This window comes from Nyctibius grandis, chromosome 4, assembly GCF_013368605.1.
Source record: "Nyctibius grandis isolate bNycGra1 chromosome 4, bNycGra1.pri, whole genome shotgun sequence".
Classification (NCBI taxonomy): Eukaryota; Metazoa; Chordata; class Aves; order Nyctibiiformes; family Nyctibiidae; genus Nyctibius; species Nyctibius grandis.
Window position 1 is genome coordinate 15,739,159 of NC_090661.1, and position 27,167 is coordinate 15,766,325.

General features: G+C 41.5%; 1 protein-coding gene across 6 annotated transcripts in view; it reads left to right on the forward strand.

The window, feature by feature from the left end:
* The first annotated feature begins 6,712 nt into the window (after positions 1–6,712).
* KCNC1 (potassium voltage-gated channel subfamily C member 1) overlaps positions 6,713–27,167 on the forward strand; it is a 130,243-nt gene continuing 109,788 nt past the window's right edge. For all 6 annotated transcript variants that reach the window (XM_068399160.1, XM_068399163.1, XM_068399164.1 and 3 more), the window contains exon 1: positions 6,713–7,802. In XM_068399160.1, the coding sequence (XP_068255261.1) occupies positions 7,233–7,802 (570 nt within the window). In that variant the 5' untranslated portion in view covers positions 6,713–7,232. The remainder of the gene's footprint in view (positions 7,803–27,167) is intronic.

Here is a 27,167-nt window from a genome sequence, read left to right on the forward strand (position 1 = left end):
TGCCCCTCTTGCCAGGAAGGAGAAATCTTCTCTTTCCCTACAGGAAAGACAGTTTGGAAACCTCCCTAGTCCTTTATCATGCAGCAGAACACTCCTTCTGCCACCTCGCCTTGCTCGTGTGCACCATCCCAGTCATCATATTTACTCAGTTACATCTCCCATAAACTTTCAGCAAAACCAAACAGATTCAGGTGGGAGTTTCTCTTAGTTAATGGAGTGAGAAAAGACCAATGATGATCTCTAACATATCACGATAATAATTCCATTTTTTTCCAGAGTAACTTCCATTTATCTCACAGTTTGGTATGCATCTGTGCAACACTGACGTTTCTACACCAGCACTCTTTCTGAAGGATCCTAAAGGGATTTGCGAAACAAAAAGAACCTTCACTCACAATCAAATGCTAGCCCAGTACAAATGGATGGAGAACACAAAGCAACACAGCAGGCAGAGCATAGCAAATGTTTCTCAGCTCACAGCAAAGCCATGCAACAGTTGAAGAACATGGATAAAAATGAAGTACATATTCAAGCAAAACTGAGGTAATTAAGAAAAACAATCTAGCTAGATAAAAGTACAGGAACTAGCATTGAATCACAACTTCTGCTACTCTTGCTACTCTCATTAAAAGCAGCATGATTTCTTTGAATCAGGCTTAAGGGCTACACAGCTCTTCAGACATGCAGCACCTCTATGACTCTCTCAGTCAACATTAAGCACCAACCAACTATTTTCTCCTCCATTCTCATTCTTTCCATGGAAGGCTTTCGTCCAGCTATTGACAGTTCAAAGGGGCAAATCTAGACTTTCAGATAAGTAATATCATCTATGCAATTGCAGCTTGCTTTGTTTTTAAATGAGTTTCAAGGACAAAGTGAGTACATCACATGCTGAAGTGCATCACAGCTTTCCATTTGAAGACCTCAAACCAAATGATTTACAAGGATCAATATTAACAGATAGAGCAATTCACAGCATGATGTAATCTAAAACTGATAAAGAACTGCATTGAAATACTGTTGTCATGAATTTAATACAAGAGAGCACAGACTGAATTATAGCATTCAAGCACTGCAAAACTGGTGTTCCAGACCTGGCTGCCTTTTGTTTTGAGATTGTGATTCCTACAAATAAATCTCTCCCTCTCAGCTTCCTCTAGCTTTAAAACATTTTGAATGTATTCTCCAGTTGTATTCATAGTGGCACACAGTGTCACAGGTTCTCTGAACATCTCTTTTTTTCTTTGTATTGTTGCATTTGCTAGAGTTGGCCAACAAGTTTTTCATAATAACCATTTTCTTTAAATATAAACTGGCCGATGAACTCAGACCAGGTAGGCTTAAATTTCAGGAGCAAGTGCTTCGTTAGCTGTCACCATTATTGGTATCCTCACTAGGAACCTCAGTGAATGAAGAGGCTAAAGACATATGCAGAATGACATACTCTTGTTATACTAGTAAAGCACCAAAGCATACAGCAAAGCTTCCCTATGTGCTTTCTGTGCCTATACAACACTCTGTGATTCTGATCTGTCAATGTAGCATCTTCCACACGTGGTAAAATGTCTTCATACAAAAAAAAAAAAAAAAGAGTTAAAATTTCACTCCAAAGTTATGAGTTACTAAGTTTAGGAATATTAGGGAATATATGGTCAGTCAACCCTCACATTGAGAAGAAAGTGCCTTTGAAGTTAGATTAGAAATCACTGCAGTTCTCAGCTAAAGCAGTAAGTAGAGAGCAGGGGGATTAACAAATGAATAGCATGTGAACCCACAAGCTATTTTTTCCTTTGTAGACAGAATTTAGACTCCTGTCTGAAACACAACCTACCTTTCATTGTATATTATTACCCCAGGCATGCTGAAGCATAGAGCAACAAAGGTGATCCCAGGACACCAGATACAGAGGTGAAAGAAGGACTTACTCTTCCTGTGTCATCAGAACACAGGAGTATCCTGGTTTTGGCCAGGATAGAGTTAGTTTTCTTCCTAGCAGCTGGTATAGTGCTGTGTTTTGGATTTAGTATGAGAAGAATGTTGATAACACACTGATATTTTAATTGTTGCTAAGTAGTGCTTTTACTAAGTCAAGGACTTTTCAGCTTCCCATGCTCTGCTGGGCGAGGAGGTGCACGAGAAGCTAGGAGGGAGCACAGCCAGGAGAGCTGACCCAAACAGACCAAAGGGATGTGCCATACCATATGATGTCATGCTCAGTATATAAACTAGGGGGGAGTTGTCCGGGGGGGGATTGCTGCTCCGTAACTAGCTGGGCATTGGTCAGCGGGTGGTGAGCAATTGTGGTGTACATCACTTATTTTGTATATTCTATTATGATTATTATTATTATTATCCTCTTCCTTTTTGTTCTATTAAACTGTCTTTATCTCAACCCAGGAGTTTTACTTTTCCTTTTCCAGTTCTCCTCCCCATCCCACCAGGTGGGGATGGTGTGTGGGGGGCAAGTGGCTGTGTGGTGCTTAGTTGTCTGCTGGGGTTAAACAACGACAAGGAGACAGTGGGGTGACCTAACACAAATGTTAAAATTAGTAAGGGGACTCACTCTCTTTTACTGTTACACAGTAGTTTAAAAACTAAAATAGATCGATGGCTTAAAGCTATTCTTCCGCTGTCACCATTAAAAATGTTGATTTAGAAGAACAGCTAAGGTTATAAGCAGACCCAATGACTTTAACAGGACTGCTCAAAGCACATATATACTCTCTTGGGTAGTAGCTGTGCAACTGTGGTCTCTCAGAAGGCTCCCACAAGGGAGGCCTTTAGAAAGGTCTTTCTAAACTCTACAGCTTATTTTCCCCACTTGTTCCAGGTTTTGGTCAGCCTCAGGTCAAGGTAGATGATCATCAAAATCTCTCACCAGTTGTGAGAATCAGCTCAGGAAACAAAATGTAATTCCAAGGCTAATGTATTTTAATGCATTTCAAGAATTTCTGATAACATGACCTGATGCTACTGTACCAGAATCCTTTTTCAAACAGACCGTGAACTATTTGAACAACCTACCAACTCCATGCCTCCCACAGAGGTCTCCCACTATTAAAGTTGGTTTAGTTCTTTTTAGCAAGTAAAATTCAGTAAGGTTAATTACTAATTTAACTTAAAAAGACAAGAGATATCACAGAAAAACTAGACAATTCCTGGACATACACATCCACCTTCACATTAAGTCCTCCCTGCCTAACTTCTCTTTCCAGCATAGAGAAGACACCCATCAGGGAAGTACATAGAGAAGACTGCTCTCAGTTCATTGACAAGGGACCTAAACTTTCACTTATTCATTCATTTCATTCATTCTTTAACTCCACTGAAGCCAATGGCATTATATGAGTGACCATGATCCTGCTTCTGCAAATTACTGTGCTGTCTCTAAGACAAGTCTAAAGGCATGGAGGAGACACACAGCTAGTCTGAAAATAAAAAGACTGAATGTGGGTATGTCTGACTGTGGCAAATTCATTCATACGTTCATCTCACGTACACAGGGGATTATAGAATCTTATTATAGCCTTGGAAGTCTTTGCAGAGTGAGGGAGATGTTTCAGCATCCCAGCACCTGAAGATGAAGGCTTCTAGTTTGAGATATCAAGTCTGCACAAGCACTTATTCTGCAGCCAGAAAGGATCTTAGAAGATGTCAAATATAAACCAGAATTAAAAATAGTTATAATATTGTTATTTTTCAGTGGGGCTAGGGAGGCAGAAGTGCCACTATACAGTTTGGGATTAACCAAATTTCCATGTAAATTTTTTGCCCACAAGTAAGATCTTTGAAAATTATTTGGTTTGTTTTGTCTATCATAGTCCAAACATTTCCATCTATGGAAAATTATTTTTTAAAATGAAAACAGAATTTTATGTCACTATATGGCAGGCTTAAAGCAAAACTTTGCTGCTACACAGCACCTGCTGGACTGACTTAAAATGTTCATTTTGTGTAAATCAGCAACTACCTATTTGGTGGTATCAACTGTCACTAATTAAACAAGTGCAAATCATGCTATAAACTATAGTGCAGTGCGAAGTCTTTGTGTCTTAATATGCAGTTATTTTCTGCTGTGATCCTCATTTACTAAAGATAATATTTTCTAATACTTTTCCTCTCAAACTTCAATATAAACTTCAAACATGATGTTATATTTCATTTTCCACATCAAAATAGTGTATACACTTAATTTTCCAATTCGTATGTCTCAGGGAGCTTCCCATTTCAGCAGCTATCTCGCTGCAGATCTCACAGCACTCCCTTGCCCATCAAGCTCTGATTTGGGGCCCTTTCACGCATCTTTTGAAATATCCAACTCTTCCATGCCTACCAACGCTCCTTTATCAATCACAGCCTTAGTACCTTCAAAGAAACCTTGCAGGTCACTTAAGCATGGCCTCCCCACCTGAGTCCATGAAAACTGTCTTTAAACAAGCTTTCTGGTTTTTAACATATATTTTCAGGTGACTTCTAAGGTCCTATACCACCCTCCTGCAGATGCCCAGACAAGAAAGGAAACTCAAGTGACAGAAGCTGCAAGATATCCCTTTCATCCCTACAGTCACCTTAGATCTCAACACTGACATTCTTAAAGAGGAATCACTGATGTGGGGTAAGGTAACATGGAAGGCAGGAGCTAATGAGCTGGGAAAGAGCCTCTACAGCTGTAGATGTGACCAGAAGGACTCATGGGCCTGGGATTCACAGGTCCTTAAACCTCTTTCCTGGGTCACCTACCTTCCTCAGCCTCCGTAACTCTCAGAATCTACCTTACGGTGCTTTCCCATTGATCCTCAGATCTATTATTATCAAAAGTAGTGACTTACTATGATTACAAAATAATTGTCACTTGTATTATTTCTGTCAATGAGTCATCATCCTTTCTTAGTGCCAGCCTTGGGTTCACAGACCTGCACTCGTCTCCCTTTGTGCCGTCTGTCTGGCAATTCTTCAGTATTTCAGATAGCATTTCTGTGCTTGCGAGTCTTATATTTCTCCCTCTGTCATCAACCTTTCTTCTTCTGTTCAATCCCAATGCTCAAGCAGCTGTCTGGCATCTCTTCCTGGAGGTTCTGTCATCAATTTATGCTAGCTGAAGTGCAGGGTTGCCCTGGTTTAGCCTCAGTTTCCCTTTTTCACTGCCAATAGCAGTAACGTACTCTCCATTTCCACTATCATCCCTCCCTTTCCCCACAAGTCACACACAAATAGCACCCAGCTCCTGGGCCTTCCTTCTGCCAAACCAGCTTCAAGACCAATCTGTTATCATTTTCACAGAAAAATGTGCTGTTTAGGTCTCTGGTATATCCTGCCACAACTACCGCAAAGTTCTCTTCTCTGCATCCTAACCGTATGCAATGCTCCTTTGCAATCCAAGGAAGCTGTGGATGGCCAAACACCTTCCCTCACAAACCTGACCACACCACTCGCTCCTTGGCAGCCCTCCACTTGTTCTTCACCTGCTGTTCCAGCACATCTGAATCTCTGTCCTCCTTCAAGGCCTAACTGCATTCCCCCAGTCTACCCTCTGCTGTTGAGCACTGTGTTGTACCTACCACTTATGTACTCCAGTAGCATTCCTCAGCCATGTGCCATTCAATCACGTTTCTCCACCTCATCCACTCATCATGACATGACCTCCCATCCACAATTGCTCAGCTTTCCAGGCTGTCTCATAAGCCCACTCCTCCTGAGATGCTGGCAGCATATAAAACAAAATACAGAACACGTCTACATACCTCTGTTACTCCCCTTCCACACAACCATCTCCTTGCTGTTCTTCAAGCTCCTCGCAGGGCAGGAGCTGGTCTTTCTGTAGATGTGAAATTTCCCTTGGCGTTCTTTGCAAATTAATAAGAATAAAAAAGAATAAACAACACAAACCCAAATCACAGCCTCCTACCAACCCAGGTGTTCAGGAAGAAACAAGTGAACAACAGAAAAACAGAAGAAAAGATGGAGAAATGGAGCAGGTGTGTGGGACCACGTAAAGGTGCGATGTGGTAGGCAATGCAAACCCCGGGCATCCCTGCTCATGATGCGAGAAACTTATGCCTGGGGAGATCTTGAAGTTTGCCTCTTTGCCCTTCAGTGAGTCCAGTCCACGAAGGACGAGAACAACCATGGCTTCAATAGCTCTAGAGAGGGTCACCCAGAGCCGAGTGCAGGGCGGCACCAGAACACCCAGCGCTTCCCCAAGGGGATCCTCACTGCGACCATCGCGCTGCTGAGAGAAAGAGGCTGGTTACCCGAGACATGAGCGGAGAGTGAGGGCGCTCTTCCTGCAGCCGGGGGTACCGGAGCAGGGAGCCCTGTCCCGGCATTGGTACCGGGGTACGCGACCAAGGGACCCAGGGTGTCGGGGCGGCGGCGGGAGCCGGGGACGGCGCCCTCGGGGCACGGCCGGCTTTAGGACCCGGAGAGCGGCGGCGGGGCGAGAGCAGCGCGCCTGCGCGGCGCTGTCCGGCGAGCGGGCGGGCTGCACCGACCGCCCGGCACCGGCGGCGGCAGCGGCAGGAGCAGCGGCGGCGCCGCGGGTCCCCGCCGCCCCGCACCGGCAGCGCTCGGCCCGGGCGGCCGCAGGGGCGGAGGCGGCGCGGCGGGAGGGCGGCGCGCGGCGCTGTCCGTTCAGCACCGGCGGGCGCCCCCGCCCCGCACCGCCGGGAGGGGCGCGGGCACAGCCCCGCCGTACCCCGCGGGGGCTGCAGCCGGCACCGGCGCCCACCCCCGCCTCCTGCCCGGCGCCTCGCAGCCCCGCGCCCGGGGCACCTGTAGGCAGCGCCGGTGCCGAGATTTTTCTCCCCTTTTTTTTTTTCTTTTTTTTTTTCTTTTTTTCTTTTCCCTTTATTTTTTTTTTCCTGTGCTTTTGGCCACGTCCAACCAGGGAAGGGCCCTCCCCCTCCGGCACGTCCCTGCGCCCCGGCACCGCAGCGCCCGCGCTCCCGGAGCATGGCCCCCCCTGCTCCTGCCCCTCCGCCGCGGCTGCAGCTACCACGGCCCCCCAGCGTCTGACTTCAGACGAAGGCGGTGCAGCGCCGGGAGCCACCGGCAACGGCTTCCCCGCGCAGCGGCCCCCGGGGAGCAGAGCTGGCCGGGGCCCTTCGCCCCCCGCGGGCCTGGATCGGGGCTCGGGTTAGGCACCGACTGCCGCCGAGCAGCCGTCCCCTGACGGGCTTGCTGCCTGCCGTGCTTGCTTGGATGAGTCTGCGACATGCCTAATAAGAGACGAGATGGGCCAGGGCGACGAGAGCGACCGCATTGTGATCAACGTGGGAGGGACTAGGCACCAGACTTACCGCAGCACCCTACGCACCCTGCCCGGCACTCGGCTGGCCTGGATCGCCGAACCCGATGCCCACAGCCACTTCGACTATGACCCCCGCACGGATGAGTTTTTCTTTGACCGGCACCCAGGCGTCTTTGCCCACATCCTGAATTACTACCGCACTGGCAAGCTGCACTGCCCCGCGGACGTGTGCGGGCCCCTGTATGAGGAGGAGCTGGCCTTCTGGGGCATCGATGAGACTGATGTGGAACCCTGCTGTTGGATGACCTACCGGCAGCACCGCGACGCCGAAGAGGCTCTGGACAGCTTTGGTGGGGCACCCCTGGATAGCAGTGCCGAGGACGGAGACATAGATGGCACCGGAGACTCTGGTGATGGTGAAGAGGAGCTGGAGATGACAAAACGCCTAGCACTTAGTGACTCCCCAGATGGCAGGTCTGGGGGCTTCTGGAGACGGTGGCAGCCCCGCATCTGGGCGCTCTTTGAGGATCCCTACTCCTCCAGATATGCAAGGGTAAGCTATGCAATCAGCACCCTCATCAAAACACTCGAACCTCCCTTCAGTCCCACTTCCTCCCAGCATCATCAGGGTTATCTCCACTGTCACAGCAGAGCAGCCATCCATGTGTGTGGCCATACAAAAATCACGCACAGGCTATGGGGACATAACCCATGCTCTCAAGCAGGCCCCATGAGTGGGGCACGAGTGGATACCAAGGCATGAGCTCATATACTCATATGTGGGCTTCCAGAGACCCTTATTTTCTAACAGGCTCCTAGAAACCTACAGCCTGGGGCAGGGTCCCATTCGCAGGCCAGGGAGATCTCCGTTATACCAGGTAATTTCCCTCCATGCACGGATTTTTACAGTCAGTCATCCCCCAGTAAAGAGAGACTGTAAAGAGAGACCTTGTCCAGCCCTTTTATGAGCTGGCGGCTCTCTCCCCTTTATGAGATGGAGAAAGGATCGGAGGAGCAGGCAGTCCCCGGGAGACCAGGGGATCTGGAGAGTTTCTCAGCCTGGACTGGAAAGGGAGTCTGTTCCTTTCTCTTTTTCTCATACGTACCATGTTAAATATTTATGATCAGGCTTTTCTGAGAATGGGTAATTCAGTTCCTCAGTTACCCCCTCACTCTGTCTTTTCCCTTGTGGGAAATGCAAAGTATTAATCAGAGGAAAGGGTTCATTCATGTAGAAGGGACACTGTTTGACAGGTTTCTTGCCTGGCTACCGAAGGACAACTCCTCCCCTCCTGGTGCCTGCGGTTGTTTTGGAAAGGGAATGCACACTGGTGCAGTTCACAGCATAGCTGTGGATAAAGACGGTCTTAAACAGTCACCCAGCTCCTCTAAGTAGGTACCTTTCATGCTATTACATATGAGGATAATTACATTAATTAAGGCCTGATTCTGCTCCTGAAGTCAAAAGTAAAGAAAACATTTACTTCAGGAACAGCAGCAGGATTAACCCTGCAAGACACCCATATTGATAAGCAGGAGAACAGATGAAGGATAGTTGTCTTTGCAACGAAATTGGTTTGGATAGGTTTTACTCTTCTCTTAAATGTACCTTTGTTACAGCATAATTGCTGTCAGCCCTCAGTAGGGATGAGTGGTGCTTTGGTGTGGGAGGATGATCAGTGTTCCTGAGGAGGATCAACGAAGTGAGATCAGATTAGGGAGCAAATTGGACGGATGGAGGAAAGAGAAGTGGAAATGCAGGGACAGGGGAGCTGGTTGTGTATGAATGGGTGGTGGAACAGCAGCTGCAGGAGACTTTCGGTATGAGCAGAGATCTCTAGCAGGGAGCCGCCAGGTCTGCGGACTGAATGAATGGGGAAAGCTGGAGCAGAGCCTGGAGTTAAATCTTGGTGCATTTCTAAAGATTCTTGTTTGCATACCCTTTGGAGACTTCCTCCCTGAACAAAGAAGTTAATATTTTAAATAAATTCCTTTAAACAGCATGGAAGATAAAGGAATAATAAAATATTTACCACGAGATGAAAGGATGATGCTGTTGAACTGCAGCTTTCAAATCCCTGATTTCTGCCAAGGGAACACAGAAACCGAGAGGGAAGGCTGGAGGGTATCCTTCAAAAGGCTTAGTTAGCTTCCTCTAATCAAGCCCAACGTTAGCAGGCGTTGATTTGAATAGCACATCTCTCTGGTGCCCAGGAATCTGTGGGTAAAACACATTTCAAGTCAAAGAAGTGTGCTTGTCCAAGATTTTGTGGAATGGTCCAAAAGCCAAATGGATAATGCTGTCCCAATGAAAAGGATACAAACAGAGGCTAAAACACCCTTTTGCTTGGAAGCATTATGATATTTTAGGTCGGAGGACAAAATCTATAACCAATATTAAGAGTGTTTGTGATGTAGAAGCTGGAATTCTAGGAGGATATAAATTCCATTTTCTAATTCTCTATAGTTATTTTCATTTAGAAATAGGCATCTTAAAACGTTATTTGGGTTTGGTATTTTTTTCGCAGTGGATGTCATACCATTTTTTCACAATTACATGTGCTTACCTGGTAGAATTCAACCCCTGTTTTACCTCTAAATTGTTCTTTCCTTAAAGGACTGTTAAACTAGAAAAATATGAATTCTGGGCAAAGTTGAAGTGTGTTATTGAATATTTAATGGGTTAAATATGATTCTTTAACTTGTATCTATGGAGACGTAGGCCATATGCATTAATATTTTGCATGAAGGAAGATGGCTTTCATCATCAACACATGCACACACTGTCCATTAAGAAGACATTATAAGACACTTAACATTTTCTAATAAAAGCAATATGTTATGGTTATGGATGTAAAAAGAGATGGGAGTTTGATTTATGCTCCTGTAACCTAACACAGACATTGCAAAAAGACCTCAAACTCACAATAGCTAATTTACAGTAAAATAATTGATAGCATCATTAACAAGTGAATGGTCTATTAAAGCAATCTTAGTAAAGTAGAGTCAGGCCACAAATCCACTGTTACCTCACTTTTAATTGTGTACGCTGCTTTCAATTACAAACTGTATTTCAGTCATGCAAAAATTTAAATTCACATTGCCATTTTGTGGAGAAAAAAATACATCACAAAAACTTGTCATCCTAATTGGATCTGAGACTTGTACTAATGGTGGTGATTATATACATTTAGTGTTTACATATGGCACAAAAATGTATGTCAAAATAACACCTTAATATAAGCATCAGTTTACATAACGATTATACTGTTACACTTGGGCAAGTAGAAGGAATACAGTGTATGAATATTAAGATTAAATGAAAACCTGCATATCTGAATAAAGCAAGATTTGTCTGGACTGTATCTGGTACACTACTTCAGCGAATGTTTAGGAACTGTCTACGGAAAGGTCAGCATTTACTCAAATCTAGCCATTCTTGGAGCATTTTGATGGACACTGCTTACAAATACAAGTACATTTGACTGTTTTGCTTCACCAGCACCTAACTCATACTAAATTACATCTGATCTCACTGTAGACAGCCGGGGAAGACTGGAAGAGCATTTGTGTATGTCAGGCAAAATCAGCTAACTCTGCAAATTTTATCTATTTCTAAACTTACTTTGATAAAGCATAAGCTCCCAGTCACTAATCATTTGTCTTTAGGGGCAACATAGTCAACCGTTTCTTGTTAAAACAGTAATGGTTGAGTTTAATTAAATTCTAGTTTTCTAAACACTAATTTCTTAAATAAGGTAGTTCTTTCTAGAAAGATTAAACTTCAAAAAATTGCATCGTCTTCTAAATCTGTAATAAGAAAAGGTAGCTTGTTTCAAATCACAGATTGCCATAGATACCTACCTTAGTAAGATAAATGGGTGTCACACTTCTCTGTAACTTAAAGAATCCGCATTTGGACAACAGAGGCAAAGTCTGGTACCTGGAGGTCTGAACAGAGTAACAGATCAGGTGATGGGAAAGATCAGATTAACAGAGATACTGGGTGCATTTTCAAAAGCATCTGATCACGCAGCTAAATATCCCTGCATGTCAGTGGATATTGTGCACCTAAATTGGTGAGACGTTTCTTTAAAGCTTATTAGAACTGGTTTTTTTCATCATCAGGCAGCTTTGTACATTTATTTTTCATAAGTAGACGCAAAGGGGGAAATAAGAGTCACACAGAAAGCTATGCAGATCCACTAAAGCAGCCTGAGAGTTATGTTGTAAGAGAGTTCCTGCCTTCTGTACTCATGAGATTTCATAGGCCCCTCAGTATACAAATGTGTGACAAATATTTTCTTAGCATCCTCTCTCCTTTATATTTATGTCTGGTCATGCTGTTCTTACACTAGCAAAGCTCCCATTGACTTCCTGGGGAGTTTGGCCTGCAGGTATCTAACATCTTTGCCCCCTTCCTTCTCCTCCTCCCCAGCAGGGTAAGGCTGTGTTTGTGTTAATTCACAGTTGTTCGGTTAGTCAGTGTTTGGGAACCAGGAGCTTTCAGCTGAGATTCTGTGCTAGTGCTCACATTCAAATTGGACAGTTAAGTTTCGTTAATGAACCCTCAGGAAAGCTTTTGTAGGCCTTCCAAATAAACATTTTCACTGTTTTTAAATAAAAGCTGGTTGGCGTCCTATGCAAAGTCCTCAACAGCTTGATTTGCCATCCTGGCATATGCTATACAGCTCTGATCTGGAAGAGGAAAGGCAAAACTCTCACTCACCCTTCCCTCATGTTCTGCCTTCACGTCCTGCAAAAGAATCTGCTTTCCTCAGTGGGTGATGTTTGAAGGACAAGTTTCCGACCCTGAGAAGGAGACAGGAAAAAGGATAGTGGGGAAGACATGAGAAAAAGCTATTCCCCAGGGATTTCTTCCAGCTTTCTTTTGTACATACAAGAGCATTTCAGCCTTGCCGTGTTCATTTAAACTGATTTTTCTCTATATAAGCTACATCCTCTGTGTACGAGGGGGCTTATGGGATCCTCGAGGCTTAGAGGCTGGGGTGATTTCTGCTCATCCTTTACCCTGGCCCAGTACAACTAAGCTCAGGAATCGGGGAAAGTATCAGGGAGTGGGGATAGATACTCATCACCCTTCAGAAGGGGAGCTTGTTGTGTAGCCGTCTGATATGGGACACACTTAGCACAGGAATGCTCCACGGACAGCACTCTGGGGGCTCCCGCAGAGCGTGAGCAGATAGGGAGAGGAAGGAGGAGAGCTGCCCCACATGCTTTCCCCTACCCACAGACACCCTTGTCCCCAGGGAGGGATCTCATCAAAGGGGCCCTGATGGAGCTGCTCTCCCACCTTGGGCCTTTCTGCAAGGTCTACCCTGCAGAGGCATATCTAATCCTGCTCTGAAGCTGGCTGCAGCAATTCTCGCCATATACTTTGACAATTAACGAGACAGCCTAATTTTAACTGCACACTGCATTACAGCTCTGGAAAAATGAGAATCTTTCCACATTAAATGAAGCTTCCCCTGCACTTGTAGTATAATGGAATTACAGACAGATATCTATTAACTACCATTCTGTCATTCATTATTAATACAGTTCCTAAAAATCCCATTTCATTCCTATTTTCTCCCATCAAGGGACGTGTTACTGCAAATCCTTACATAACCCCTTAGTAAGCATGGTATAGCCTTCTCTGTGTCCTGTCCAAAGGAGCCTTTGCAATGCCCACTAGAAAGCGTTCACCGTGCACACCAAGTCCCACATCCAGTCCCTATCGAGTTAAGTCAAGGTGGGAGCAGGCACATTCACAAATAACTCCTGGGAATTGTCCCTCTGACTTCAGAAGTAATGTATTTTAAAACCACCACCACCAAAAAAAAAAAAAAAAGATCATAGCAGCCGTGCAGAATCCTGACTTCATTGGTTTGAGTTGTTCAGAAACACACAGGAAGATATGATGTCTGCCCAGAACATCTTACAATCTCTTTGAAGTCACAGCCTCACAGGGAGATGAGAGGGATGATGTTATCCACCTGACAAATCTATGGATGGCTAGTACAGACTTAGCAGTTTTAATTCAGGGAAGGTTTTTTTTTGATCCATTTGCCTATTTCCAATTTTATTTCTATTATTCTAAAACCTTAAAAAAGAACAGCATCTGTTGCCATTTTAATTTTTTTTTAATCTTACTTAATTTTAATGTTTCTAGGTTACTAAATTTACTTGATTTAGCCAAGGCTGTGATTGTATGGATCATACCATCATATGCATACACATATATATGCCTTCCTATCACTGCCACCTCCTACGATGCTGAGTGGGATTTCTATATGAGGAAGGATTTCAAATCAAAATTAAACCATCCCAAAATACTTCTGAAAATGTAACCTTGGTGCCGCTGAAATCGATACGAATTTAGTGACTAGTTTCAGTATAATATTTGGTCCCTTCTCTCTTTAATCCATCCCTATGTGCCTTCAATTACTTTCTTTGCCCTTGTCCTGACATTTGCTATTTTGGTTTTAGCTAGGAAAAAAAGGCAACAAAGTACTAGTATTCTCTGAGGTATATCAGGAAAAAAGGAGAAAAAGATCCATGGATCAATTATAATATTCCTATTTTAGAACTGCTCACAAAAATGTGATATATTGGACTATACCTAGGAAAACTATTTTTCCATCTTGTCTTTCCTTCTGCTATTCCATCTAGTATTCAGTGGTATTCATCTATCTTATTTTTAAAAATACGTGACTGATCTGTGTGTATTTATGGTAGTGCTTTAGTAAAGTCTATACATACTGCCTTTCTTTTAACATAAGGAGAGATGTTAGCAAATCAGCAACAGAGGGCCAGCCTTACTGTTACTGAAATTCAGTGCCAAAATTACCACCAACTTCAAGGATAGAAATGAATTTTCCTGCAGTGTGGTTCAGGATAACAAATTAATTTCAGCATACTGCTTTTTTAATAGACGTATTGCATTTTTCCATTCCAACGCACTGAAGCGCAATAGATCTTAGTAATTTATTAGGAACATACATATTCAAATATGTATTTTCATAATCGTTTAAAGGCATGAGCATCTTTAGCACACTGCATCAAAACATAGAGCTCTAATACTGACAAAAGCTCTTCATGATCTTACTGGCATTTTTTACTGCAAAGGATTATAGAATACATCCCCATTCAAACCACATGACTTCAATTAATGTTCAACTAAATCATATCCAAGCTCTGTATTTCATAATAAAAAGGGCAAGCAGGGGTATTCAGATTGAAAAATTGGGCCCTAATTGATAATCAAGTGCGTAATTCTTTCTCATGCAAATACAGATGGCAAAACTGAGTTTCCATTTTGTACAGGCGGGATTTTATGAAATTTCAGTGCATTCTTGGGGGATAAGACTAATAGAACAGCCATTTTGAGATCTTTGCAATTTTATTACAGTTAGCTTCTCAGTTACTATATGCTGAATTTGATCTGAGGAAAGAACAGTATTAGAAGGCTGACTTGGCTTTCTCTGCTGAATATTGCATTACATAAATATGTGATTCACTCCAAATGGTACACAGGAGTGTTAGGATCAGATGAAATCAGAGAAATCTATGAATCTACAGAGAACCACCCCCTCCCCCTGGAATATAAACCGAATGCTGTCATTTCTAGAATAATTTTTACATTTTTCTCCTGTGCTCAGTAAGGACCTAGATTTTGCTGTCTTCACTCCTACTCCTGTAGTGATAGCTTACTCCAGGAATATCCCCGTTTCCTTCGGGCTGAGAACAAAGTACTACCCAACACGGGTAAAGGTGAAAGGACCAGGCCCTAACTGATTTTCATTTCTTTCAGATATGATTTATTAGATATAATAATAAATCATGCTATAAAAATCATTAATAAATCTCAGTCCAAGGCTTTTTGCAGTGATTGCTTATGATGTCAGGCCCTTTAATGACAGTAAGTTAAGATTGCATTCTAATGGCCCTTTGTAAACGCAATAAATCTCCGATTTCAGTGCACTGCGGACAGCCAGCGATGTGCGTGCTGCACACGAGCGACCAACACAGGCACACGCTGCTGGCACACACTTACGTAATGATGTTGATACTTCAGGAGCAGCAGTAAATCTTAGCACTGCTAGATTTACTTTGAGAAAATGTTCGGTCAAGACTGTTGTGGTGTTGTGACCACATGAAACGGTTTAAAATATCCTACTGGCTTTTTACTTGAAAACCTGGGAAAGAATGTCCCTTTAAAGCAGCACTAAGATGGATTATTTGGTTTTAAATAACAAAGGCAAAACCTATTCCTGCTGAGTCTTATAATTTCCCAGAGACAAATGTAAGTTAAAACAGGCGTTTTGGTCTGCTCAACCAAACCTAATCCATCTTTTTTCCTGAATTTCCTGGATCGTCTAGTCAGCATTCACAAAAAATTAAAAACGTGCACAGAAATACACAAACAGGATAACAGCTCCTTGTTTCAACTGCAGCAGAATCCCTATTCCTGCCTCCCTTTGCCCTCCAAAAAAACACATTAAAAACATTACCTGCATTTCCCTATTCAAATACAGAAAGATCTGGTCAGTTCAGGTTGATTGTTATTTGACATGCATCAGAAATTCAGCTGCAGATTTCACTTTGAAAATTCATTCCAATAACTCTCTTCTATTTTTCAGTTTGGATTCTTGCAGTCTTCATTACACTGGATCAATTGACAGGTATAGATGGTGGAGGCCAGTTTTGCGATTTATCCAGTTGTTAATTAAATGAAAACATTCAATCAGAATGCTTCTAATTTGATAACACTTCAAAAAAATGAATAGGGAGAAACCCCTAAAAATGCTAAGCACGTACAACCTCCAGCGGAAGGGAGGTCATGTCTTACAGCAGAAAAGGACATGGGCGAGAAGTTAAATCTGTCAGTAAAATCCCACCCCACCTCGTAGGGCCACTGCCACAGCAGATTTTAGTGGGATCCAGCCAGAGACTCATGCAGACCTATTTGAGGCAAAATTTTTCAGGACAAGGACAATTTTGTAATTGCCACCTCACTCAATGCAAAAGGACTTGCCTTCACAGCAGCCTCTGATCTCTACTCTAAAAACAAGACAACATGATATCATCCACATTGTGCTATTCCTGTTTCTTTTTTTAGCATGGATCTCCCCATTGCATATAGCGTGGAGTTTTGCAAGAAATCTAGTGACAGTACGTCTTAGCACTTCTTGGGAATGTGTCCCGCATACTGCAGAACTGATTTTAACTCAGGCTTTTTCAGTAAACCACTTTGTAAGGACAAACCGAGAACAGCCTAACCGTGCTATGATAGCTCAACCAATACCAGGCTGAGTCAATTGCTGGGGGGTAGTGGTGGTGATTGGGTTGGTTTTTTTTTTGAGGTGGTAGCACATTGGCTTATATCTGAATTTTGCTTAAGCAATATTGAAATTTAGTGTGCAGCTGATAGGAGTTCAGTGTTTATCCTACCAAGAAGTCCCAAAGGTGCCAGTGATTTTATTAAAAGACCTAATGTAAATTTCAAAACCGTATAGATTACTTGAAATGTTAGTTATGTCTAAGCAGCAGGAAATCAATAGTGCAAAAGTGCATTCACTGTTCTAAAGAAAACATCTTTTGGAGAACCTGCTCTGCTAAGAAGCTCATTTTACCTTGTAAGTGTCAGTGACATGGACTAAAGGCAAACGAAAAGTTTGAAATTCAATAGCAATTCTACAGCATCTTCAACTCCAAAACAAAAATTTATCTTCACATGTGTACTACCATCAGCTACAGCAACTCCTAAAACTGCACATTTACTGTCCTCAAAGGATATCTTGGCTAAGACAGCAGGGTTAAGCCTTTGTTCTTATTAGGTCATCTTTAACATTCATTCAGAATTCACATGTCCACAGAAATACACACAGACCTACATGGTGTGAATTTACTAGAAAGCAAAAAAAAAAAACCACCACCCCAAAAAACCCCAAAACCTGAGATTTGCATAGATGATTGCAGATTAATGCAGTTTATCAAGCGAGCATTTATTAGTAGATCTGACTAAAGTCATTATTTGTGCACCCTACTTGCTTGCATATGTTAGCTCTGAAGAATCCTCTCAAGGGTTTCAGCTAGCATCTACAGCTTGCCACTAGTACGAAGGCACGCCATATTCGTATAGCTCAGCAAACGAACATTTGCAATGGCACAAGCACACAAACAACACGTTAGATTAGCTCATTAAGCCACGTCATTTGGGTATGCTTCAGCCCTTCTCATTTTCTATGAATTTTACTTAGTATGTCATTTTCAAAATAGGAAAACAACTCTTCTCAGGTTACTTGCTTTGCATTTTTTTGGCCCTCCCTTACTACGTGTTTATTGCAGTAACTAGCACAATAAGGTTATAATCTCTGTTGACACCTCTAAATGCTATTGACATAAAACCAGCAAGTTAACAGTAAGCATCTCTGGGAAGAATTTACACTATACTCAGATGTAGTGTTTCCCAAACCAACCTGGACTGGAGCAGAACATCACCCAAACCTATGATTATTAAAAAGGTGCGGTATGCGTATGAGCTGTGCCAGCCAGTGCAAAGACAAGGGGTGGGCACCCACCATCTCTCCATCAGTCCAGCGTCACGGAAGCCTAGCAGTCAGTTCCTACATCTTCACTTCTGAGGCCAGACTCATGAAAGGATGTAGCCATGTGAATTCAAACTTACAATTCCCAGCACACTAACCGTGCAGATGTAATTTTTTTAAAGTGCATATTAAAATTTCCCAGTGCCTACAGTATTGTTTCTGCCTATGCCCAGAACTGCTTTAGTATTGTTGGCAACTGCCTTATATCAAAGCCTTGTTAATGACCGTAATTTTTCCTCACTAACAGGCACAGTCCTTTAAATGTGCTTGCTGAATACACACGGAATATAAGCTGTTTTCAAAAACACGTTCAAATGAAAACAGGAGATATTAGCAGTGTGAAACAGTTCCCCAGATGCAATAATCCGGTGGGCTACAGTTTTTTGCCTAGAATGTGAAATTTCAGGTTTAATATCTTCCTTCAACTGCATGATTTCAAATTTTCATCTGTCTCTTCTCAAGAGACTTCCCAACTTCAGACAGCTGCATAATCCAGGCAGTTAGTGAAGTTGATCCAGTTTGCATGGCATGAGGAATTCACAAACCAATATACTGGGTATGTGGCAAAGCAGCATTTCCCAACAATGTGGAACTAAGAAGCTGTTCCTGTGCGGCAATTCTGGGCTACTGAATTCAGCAAGATTAATAGCAGAAAACAGATATTTGTAGTGACATTGTGAGAGACAGCGTAACTTTAGCGTGTGACAATGCTAGTTTTTTATTTTCACTCACCAGTTTGAAGCCAGTTCCTGTTAGGAAATAACCGTATGTCATTGTCATGCAGTCGACTCCAGGATGAACCACATGCAGTGGTTTAGTGATCTCTGTGCAGCCCCTATGGAGAAGGAATGTACAAAACACACAAAAAAGTATGAGATAATAATGCAGAAGTAAATGATACACAGAAGTAAAGAGAACTTTTTCACCGCAGAGTCTGAGCAGTTCTGTCACACTGGAAAACGAGCTCCCAAGTCAGTGTAAGAACACATCACGTAATTTGTTTTGAAAAGACCTACATTTCCCAGGGCTATCAATCTGTCACCTTTCAGTCATGCCATGTAAACACAAGCATTCTTAAAATCTTTGAAGGCTGCCTTTTCATCAATATTTTAACATAAACATTCTTTTAATTTAAATGGAAATTGATCACTTACATTTTATTACTTTTTAATATTTCAAAGTGCATTATCACCATTAAAGGCAAGCAATCTAATTTAAACTATTGCCAGGATAGATTTAACTTGGAAAAGCATTAGAACAAGTACTTGCAAAATTAGGCCCTTTTACAGCATGTATGCTTTAGCTCTGGCATTAACAACCAACACAGAAGAGATCAATAAACATTCTAGCTATTACATTCACGATACACGTAATACTAGTTCAAAATCTTAGTGGAAACTGTGAAGCATATATTGTTAAATATCCCTCTCTACTGTGATTTACCTTATATAGGAGTCTTGCCAGGGGCTCTAATGAAGCAGAGGCAGTTTTGCAGTTTTACCATCTGTTATCAAATCCACTCCTGCTATAACAGAAACACAATTGTATTAGAATTTAGAAGTGACAAATATTGAAAAAAGTATTTTCTTTCATTGTTTAAATAGTTTTGCTGTGCAGTCTAAAGAACAAAACATTTGGACAATAAAACATTTTAAAAACTGATTTAATTAAAAAACAAGATACAGCAAAAGAATAATGAGAGTGGTTCTACATAACTACAACACAACAAAGAGGCATAAATGAGAAATCGTGTTATATTCCACAGCCTTCACATTTAGATTTTAATTCAGGGTAACACGTCCTATTTTTGTATCCTGCAGAAGAAAAAAAAAAATCAACAGAACCACCCTTTGAAATATGAATGGCATTGAAAATTTAACAAATGCTACATCTATGCTACCTAATATAGACCCATAGGACCAAATTGTAGAGTAGTCAGGAACTGAATCCTCCTATCCCTCTTTCCATCCTGAGTAAGGACCTGCAGGGTAAAAACTCCAAAGAACACTACAGTTTAGCTTCACTTATGTGCAATGGACTAAAAATGAATACTTAATATTTATATGAATCATTGTCAGTGTCAAGTAAGATGAAGCTTATAAAAATAGAACCAAATCAGGGAATGAGTTTTAAAACTCAGTGGGTAAATGCCTCTTTACGTACAGTATTATTTATAGATATTTTTCTAATCTGTTCTGTCATCTTGTCTCTTAAATTATTAGAAAGGGAGAAAAAAGGAACTACGGCAAATGTAGAGGAAAGAGAAATCTTACTGGGAACTGTGGCAGGAATATGAGCAAAAGCCAGGAAGTTTGGGGCTGTGTTCTTACGCTTCTTGTTCTCTGTATTTTCTACATGAAAACCATTCCAGCCTATTTTGTAATTAAGTATGTACATTTTTTTAACCACTGTCTTGCAACAAGAGGAATGGTGTTTTCAAGACTCTGTGTTTGGCATCCAAAAGGCCCACTACCACATCTGAAAACATGCTGAAAGCAGGCTAATGACAAGCAGGTTTCAGGCACTGGGCTAACTCCTGTGTCAGTGGTCTTGTTAAGCCTTGGACATCCTGCAGTAGCAAAATTTCTTTTCAGATATAAATGTTGATCTCAAAACGATGGTCACAACAGGAATTTCAGCACCAGATCCTGATTTTCAGAGCTCCCCTTGAAGTCAATGACAGCTGCAGATGGTCTCTTCAGGTTGATCCCCAAAGGTTCTTAAGCTAGACATAGAAAACTTTTAAAAATGTCAGTTGTGATAGCTTTGTCATCATCTGATAAGGAGACTGCCAGAAATAATATCTCCCTGCATCATGAAGGTTATGAGAATCTTAACCATTTATGAAAATACTTTTAAAGACGTCTACAAAAAGGACAAGATATAAACAAAATATCATTAGAATTTTAAACAAGTATTCAATATTGAAGTGCAAAATACTCAAGTCAATTAGGAAGAAAGTCACCTTGTAAGAAAATTCAAAGGAAGGAAGCATATCCGCAAAGCTTCTGCTGGGTTCTTGCAAATAGGGGTAAATTATCTTTCACATGTAGGAATCTGGGGAGGTCATCCTTGTTTCATTCTGCTAGGAGGTGGGGAACTGAGTAAAGCAGGCATCTACTCTGTTCCCTGGACCTACATGGTTATGGAATACTGCACAGGGGGACTATGTATCCATAAGGCTTTTGTTTTGATCATTCGAGGACCATTTTTATAAGCACCAATATGAAGTACTTTTTTGTACTCTCTTCATCCAGGTAGGATTTCAAAGTAGCTGTATGTCTGCTGAGAACACCACACACAACAGCTGCTCTTTGATTTTATGACATTTCTTGCAAACATAAGCTTTTCCTGCTCTTGACTTCAGCAGCAAGGTCTAATTCAGACCAGCAGGAAATTTCATCTAATCTCTTTTTATCCTGATTGTTCTAAATCTATTTTAGCAGTAAGATGTACGTGTTTACAGGCGTGAGAATTGCGGTAAATTTAAGCAGAGATCCTAGACGTGCATGTTAGGAACAACAGCTCTTTCTTTTTTGCCACAAGGATATCTGAACATATTGTTCATACCAATAGCCAACCAGGTTTTATTTATCAGTGCCAGTCTAACAGATGTAATTTCCACTTATGGTAGCTGTGGGCACATCATTAATTCTAGTAACTGCAAAACTTACAGTAGAAATCCCTTTCTGTGGCATCCCTTGCTCCTCACTTTGACAACTTTAGCAAAAGAACAAAAAAAAATGAGCTTTCTACCATGAGCTTGTACAAGACTATCCAGATACAGCAGTAGTTTGGTCTAAAGATCTTCCTACAAGAGCTGTAATTTACACAGATGGCAAAGGGCTATGAAATGCATTCAGAAAAACTCAGCAGACAATTTATGTGTGTAAATTATGTTGACAAGCCCTGTACCATGTTTATTGGGAGACCAGAAGCTGTATTTTGAGAGGCATATCAATAAAGATTTGGATATAAATGAAAAAAATATCTTCTCATTCACTACCTGCACTGCACATGATACTAGCTGTAATCAAGAAAAATTTCAAGATGACATGAAGCTATCAAGCTGCATAATTCCTGCTAGTGCTCACTGCAAGTGCTCACCACAGTCCTGCTATTAAAATGCCCACAGGCCACAAAAACGCTCTTAAGCCAACTCACTAGCCCAAATTACAAATTCTCCTACTTAATAAAACTCACGACAAGCTTGCAGCTTAAGGTACGATCCATGTTTTCTTAAAATACACCTACCTTCATCAAAATGCTAAGTAGTCACTCGTGGGTTTGAATCTCCCATTATGCTGAGGCAGTGATTTTATCTTTTAAACACACATAGAAAGAGACAAGCCAAAAGTAAAGTCACCATACATATCATCAGCCCCTCTGTAACATTTATTCCACAGCCTTATTTGTCTTTCAAATCCAGCTACGTGTGAGGGTTGTGAGGGAGAGAAAAGGTTGATGAATTTTTTTGAGTTTGTGTTTTTGGAAACTTTGCAGATGATGTTTAGGGAGCCTTCTCACGATACACAGACTTTTTGGCTAAGAAACAGGTTTTGTAATACCAACAGTATTATATGTATTCTGCAGTTTCAGATCTAGAGTTGGTCAAATAAATGTGGATACATTTTCTTTTTGGCAAGAACAGATTTTTTTCTCCCATTTCTCCTACTCCTCTCAAAGAAGGTTTATTCAAAGTTTCTCCCTGTTCTCTGTGAGAAAAATCGCAAAGGTTTTTTCCTCCCAGTATTAGTTTCTTTTTCTCCCCTCACAGTTAGGTAATAAAAAAAGCAGAAAAGTAAAATGGTAGTCAGAAAGAAAGAACAAACCAGCAAAGTTTAAGAGGGAATGACTGAAATATAAAAAGCAAAGAATTTTCTGCGCAAAGTTTTACTAAAATCTTTGGATAAGGAAAAATCCTTGCCAGTTTGAAATCTGCAGGACAAGTACAACAAATTTTGTGGAATGTTTTCAAGGAAAAAAGGATCCCTTTTTTCCAAATTGCTTTTATAATTTCCATCGAGTTATTTACAAATGCACATCATCTGCTTGAAGTCTTTTAGCTTGTTTGAGGTGGGGTTTTTTGTTTTTAAATCAGTTGAGAATAAAAACAGGTTTCCATGCAAATCAGGAAAATACAGGTTTGCTCATAAATTTTTTCTTCAAGTCATTCTAAGCCTGGCTCTGTGTTTCTCTAGCCATTTCTGGACACAAAATCACTCTTCCTTTTAGAAGGATCAACATCATCTTGTCCTTCTGATTGATCCTTTCACCCAGAGAGTGTGGCACCAGTTCTGTTTTTTAAGCAACATTTTAATTGTTGTTGGATAACTGATCTGCTCACAGAGCATGGGATGCTATGCAGTGGAGGAACTGCAGTCATCATCAGACATTAGAAGGACACTCTCTTGAAGCGGAACTACAGAAAATAGTGGTTCCAGTGCAAGCAATGAGAAGGAAAATGCCTGGAGTAGGATGTAGCAACAGTAAATAGGACATGGGAGCAGGCTTCAGAATTAGAAGAACAAATCACTGTGGGGAGAGGAAGTCCCACCCTTCAATGTTCACTAGACATTGAAGAACAAATAGTGTTGTGACCCTGGAAAGGGAATGTAGGATGACAAATCACCAGCCTAGCAGTAGAGAAACAAGACTGTCAAGAGCTTGAAATCTCAGACCGTGGTGACTTACAGCAAATCCTTCCTTTTCCAGCAAGGTGAGAACAACCTAATCAGAATAATTCAAATGAGTTAGCAGTATGCCAGTACATTCTGCATGTGCCGCAAGCAAGAAAGCAGCCCTCACAAGAGCCCAGAAAGAAGGGAATTTGCAGCAATAGATTTTGTGGTCAAAAGAGCACATTTTGCTGTTGCGAGCTTGCCAAAGAATAAAACAAGGGTTTAGGCTCCACAGTGAAAAGCCTCATGTATTATCACGAGTGCTAGCACTGGAGAAGCCTTTGCTGTAAGGACATGTGAGGATTTTGGATGGCATATTCTGATGCACTCAGTTTTTTTCTGTGGCCTGTGAAGGTCAAACAAACACCTTGATGGCTGGCACAAGAGCTTGGCTGGAAAAAAAAAAAAAAAAAAAAAAAGAGGCCAACTCTGTCTTTTTAAGAGCTATAGGGCAGAGACTTCAGCGTTCCAACCTAGCCAAACCAGCTTTTCCTCTTAAGGAGTCCTGCACAAGAATTATGGCCTTCACCACACACACAGACTCCTTTCAGCTGTGATCCAAGACTAAATGGGATTTCATGAGAAAACAACAACTGGCCTAATAAATATATAGGGCACTTGTGGAAGTGAGAGGGAGCCACAGGCTCTTGCTCTGTCAGACTGAAAGATGCCATGCAAGTTTCGGTGGCATTTCCCATAGGTATTATTCTGGGAGTGCGTCTCATTGTGCATTAAATCCATGGGACAATTAGCATCCCTTCACTGTTCGATCACATCAATTAAAAAAAAAAAAAGTAGTCTAGAATAAATGTGCAATCTTTAATTGAGAATATATGCCATCTAATGAAAGATGTGGCTTGTTAATGTATTCTGTTCACTGAGGTCTCCAATATGAATATGTTCAATATTCAGTAGCAGATACAGTGATGGAGCTGAAGGAGAGATAAGGTAGCAGAAAGAAGCGGTACGATCTCATGCAGGAAGCACAGGAGTGCACCAGCTCTTGATCTGACTTCAAATGTGACCTCTGGCAAGTCGCAACTTCTTGATAGTGATTTACATCTATAACCAGGATAACAGAACATTATTTATCTACCTCTTCTGGGTATTGTGAAGACTAATTGATGTTTGCACAGTAATTTGGAGATGAATTGGAGATACTGGATGAATTTCCAGTATCATGTTTGCTTTAAGCAGGTGAAGTGAGGACATATTTTTGACACAGAAAGAACTAAATTTGTTCTCAAAATAAATCAGAGGGACCAGAAGGCAATCTTATCTTTGCTTCATTCTGATTATTCAGCATTCCTCAATAAGATTAACAGGAAATGAGAAAGCAAAGCTTACGCGGATCAGGGAAGTAAAATTTAGGAACATTTAACACTGTATCTACAAAACCTTTCTAAACAACAGTTAAAAATTCAGAAGATTCTTTTTGCTCCTTCAGATGAAAAATTAATGCAAGACACACTCAGTAGAATGTGCGTAACAGATTATTGACAGATCTACTAAATAACTTCTAATTAAATAATGACAAAGTTTTAAAATGTAATGCGTATATCCCAAATAGACATTTTAAAACAAAACATATGAAATCAAAGCACTAGCAGACTTAATCATACCTTACATTTTAACTGGCCTCAGTTTGCAGCAACCTCATAAAGCCAGAAAACAGTTCAAGTGAATTAACCCATCATCTCCATAATCTATGTATTCTGAATAGAGATTTCAAACTGAAGGAGCAAGTTATACATCAGCCCTGAAGTGGCAATAGAACGAACCCTTGATTTTTATCTTGGCTTTTGTCAGAAAACACGTTGCCTTCCCAGAACAGAGAGACTAAGTATGAGCTGAGAGCTGTGTCTAGCAAAGTGGGTCTCTTCCAAGAAGACCAATACCCTATGGAATAAGATGCCAGAGCAGATGCTGTATATGCTGAAGCCTGACGTATGCTGAAGCTCCCTGAGCAATTGCAGGAAGAGGATACTTTCACACAAAGCATACGGGGAGCAGTCACCTTTTTCTCAGATGGGTTGGCTTTATCTCCAGGATGATCTTCATATTAGACCTCTGACACAAAGGCATCAGACAGATATTGAAGATAAGCTATTTACCTTCTGAGGAAACGTTCAGCCAGAAGTGGCAGAGATACTCCCCTGAAGACTCAAGGAGCAGGGCAGACGATACAAGAGTTGCACGTCTGCTTTGTAGGTACCAATCTCTTTGAAAATACCCTTTGACTAGGATGCAGACCACAGAGTGTGTTGGAGGTACCTGAACGATGCACTCGCTGGTGCCTCCTTGCAATGTAATAGTCCGGTAATTCTTGCTATAGGCGAGCAGAAAATGGCTATGTGCCTTTGATATTGCTCAGGGGCCATTGTGTTCCTCAAAAAAATGTGCTGCTTTTGAAGAATTAATTCTAACTCATATTTACCGTGGTTTTGTTTATGGCATACAGGGATGGCTTGAAGTTGCTTATATCCTGGTTGTCTAATTCAAGGGATGAAAAGTGTCAAATTTGACCTTCCTGGGTTTTTTTTCTTCTGGAGTAATTCCTGAAGGTACCAAATGGAAGAACAAGGGAAAGCTGCTGGAATTTTAACAGAAAAAAACCCTTTCTTCCCCAGTGTTCACTGATTATAATTAATGTGAAGTTAATCAAAACTCAAAGCAAAACAAAAAAAGGTCAGAAAGCAATTATATTAGAAATATGTTCCCCAGTCAATTGCTTGCTTTTCAGGCTTTAGCAATATTGTAACTTCAATAGTTATGCAACCACCATAGAATTTTCTAGGTCCAAATTTTACTTCAAAAGCAGAAACTTCTCACCAATCAACTCCTTCATGTCCATGCCCAAGAACTTTTCTCTCATAAGGGGAAAAAGAAAAAAAGAAAAAGAAAAGGAATGAGCTTCCTTTTAAGTCTCCTTCATACTTTCAGCCTTCTCAGATGCCACCACTGCATCACAGAAGAAACTATCAGGCACCTTCCTTCCTGCTTACTGCAGATCAAGTCAAGGGCACTTTGAATCATCCGGGAGACACTGCCTCATAGCACACAGCCCTTGCAGAAAGAAATTCTCCAGGGAAATCAGTTTATGGCAGATTTCGTATTGTGCCAGGTTAACAGCATATGTATCCCTGTCCTTTTAGCACAGAGTGAAAGAAACGTTATTTGCTAAAGCTACATAGCCAAAAAGCATATTTTAAAAATACAGACTCTAATCAAATGTCTGTTTGTAACGTTTAAGATGTGGCAGATTGACTTGCACATCAGGCACATATTTTGATGGTTAATTTTGAGCCCTAATGCAGCAGAGCAGTCTTCTATCTGGCTGGTGTCTATCCTTTTCAAAAGGCAAAGGAGTGCATAAATTATGTTTAAAAAGAGGTAGGCATTTTCTACCCACAGTGTAGAGTCACTGTAGGTGGATTATTATCCAGGAATACCAAAGAGGTAGGACGTCTGTGATTTAACCCATTCTTTGTAGTCTCCTTGCCTGATATTGTTTTTACTGCCAACAGCCTGAAATTATCCATCTGATAGGATTTTTCAGGTTGTTCAGCAGCACAGCAGCTGCATTTCAGACACTCAGCAGGAGTTAAAGCCCTAAAGCAAGGA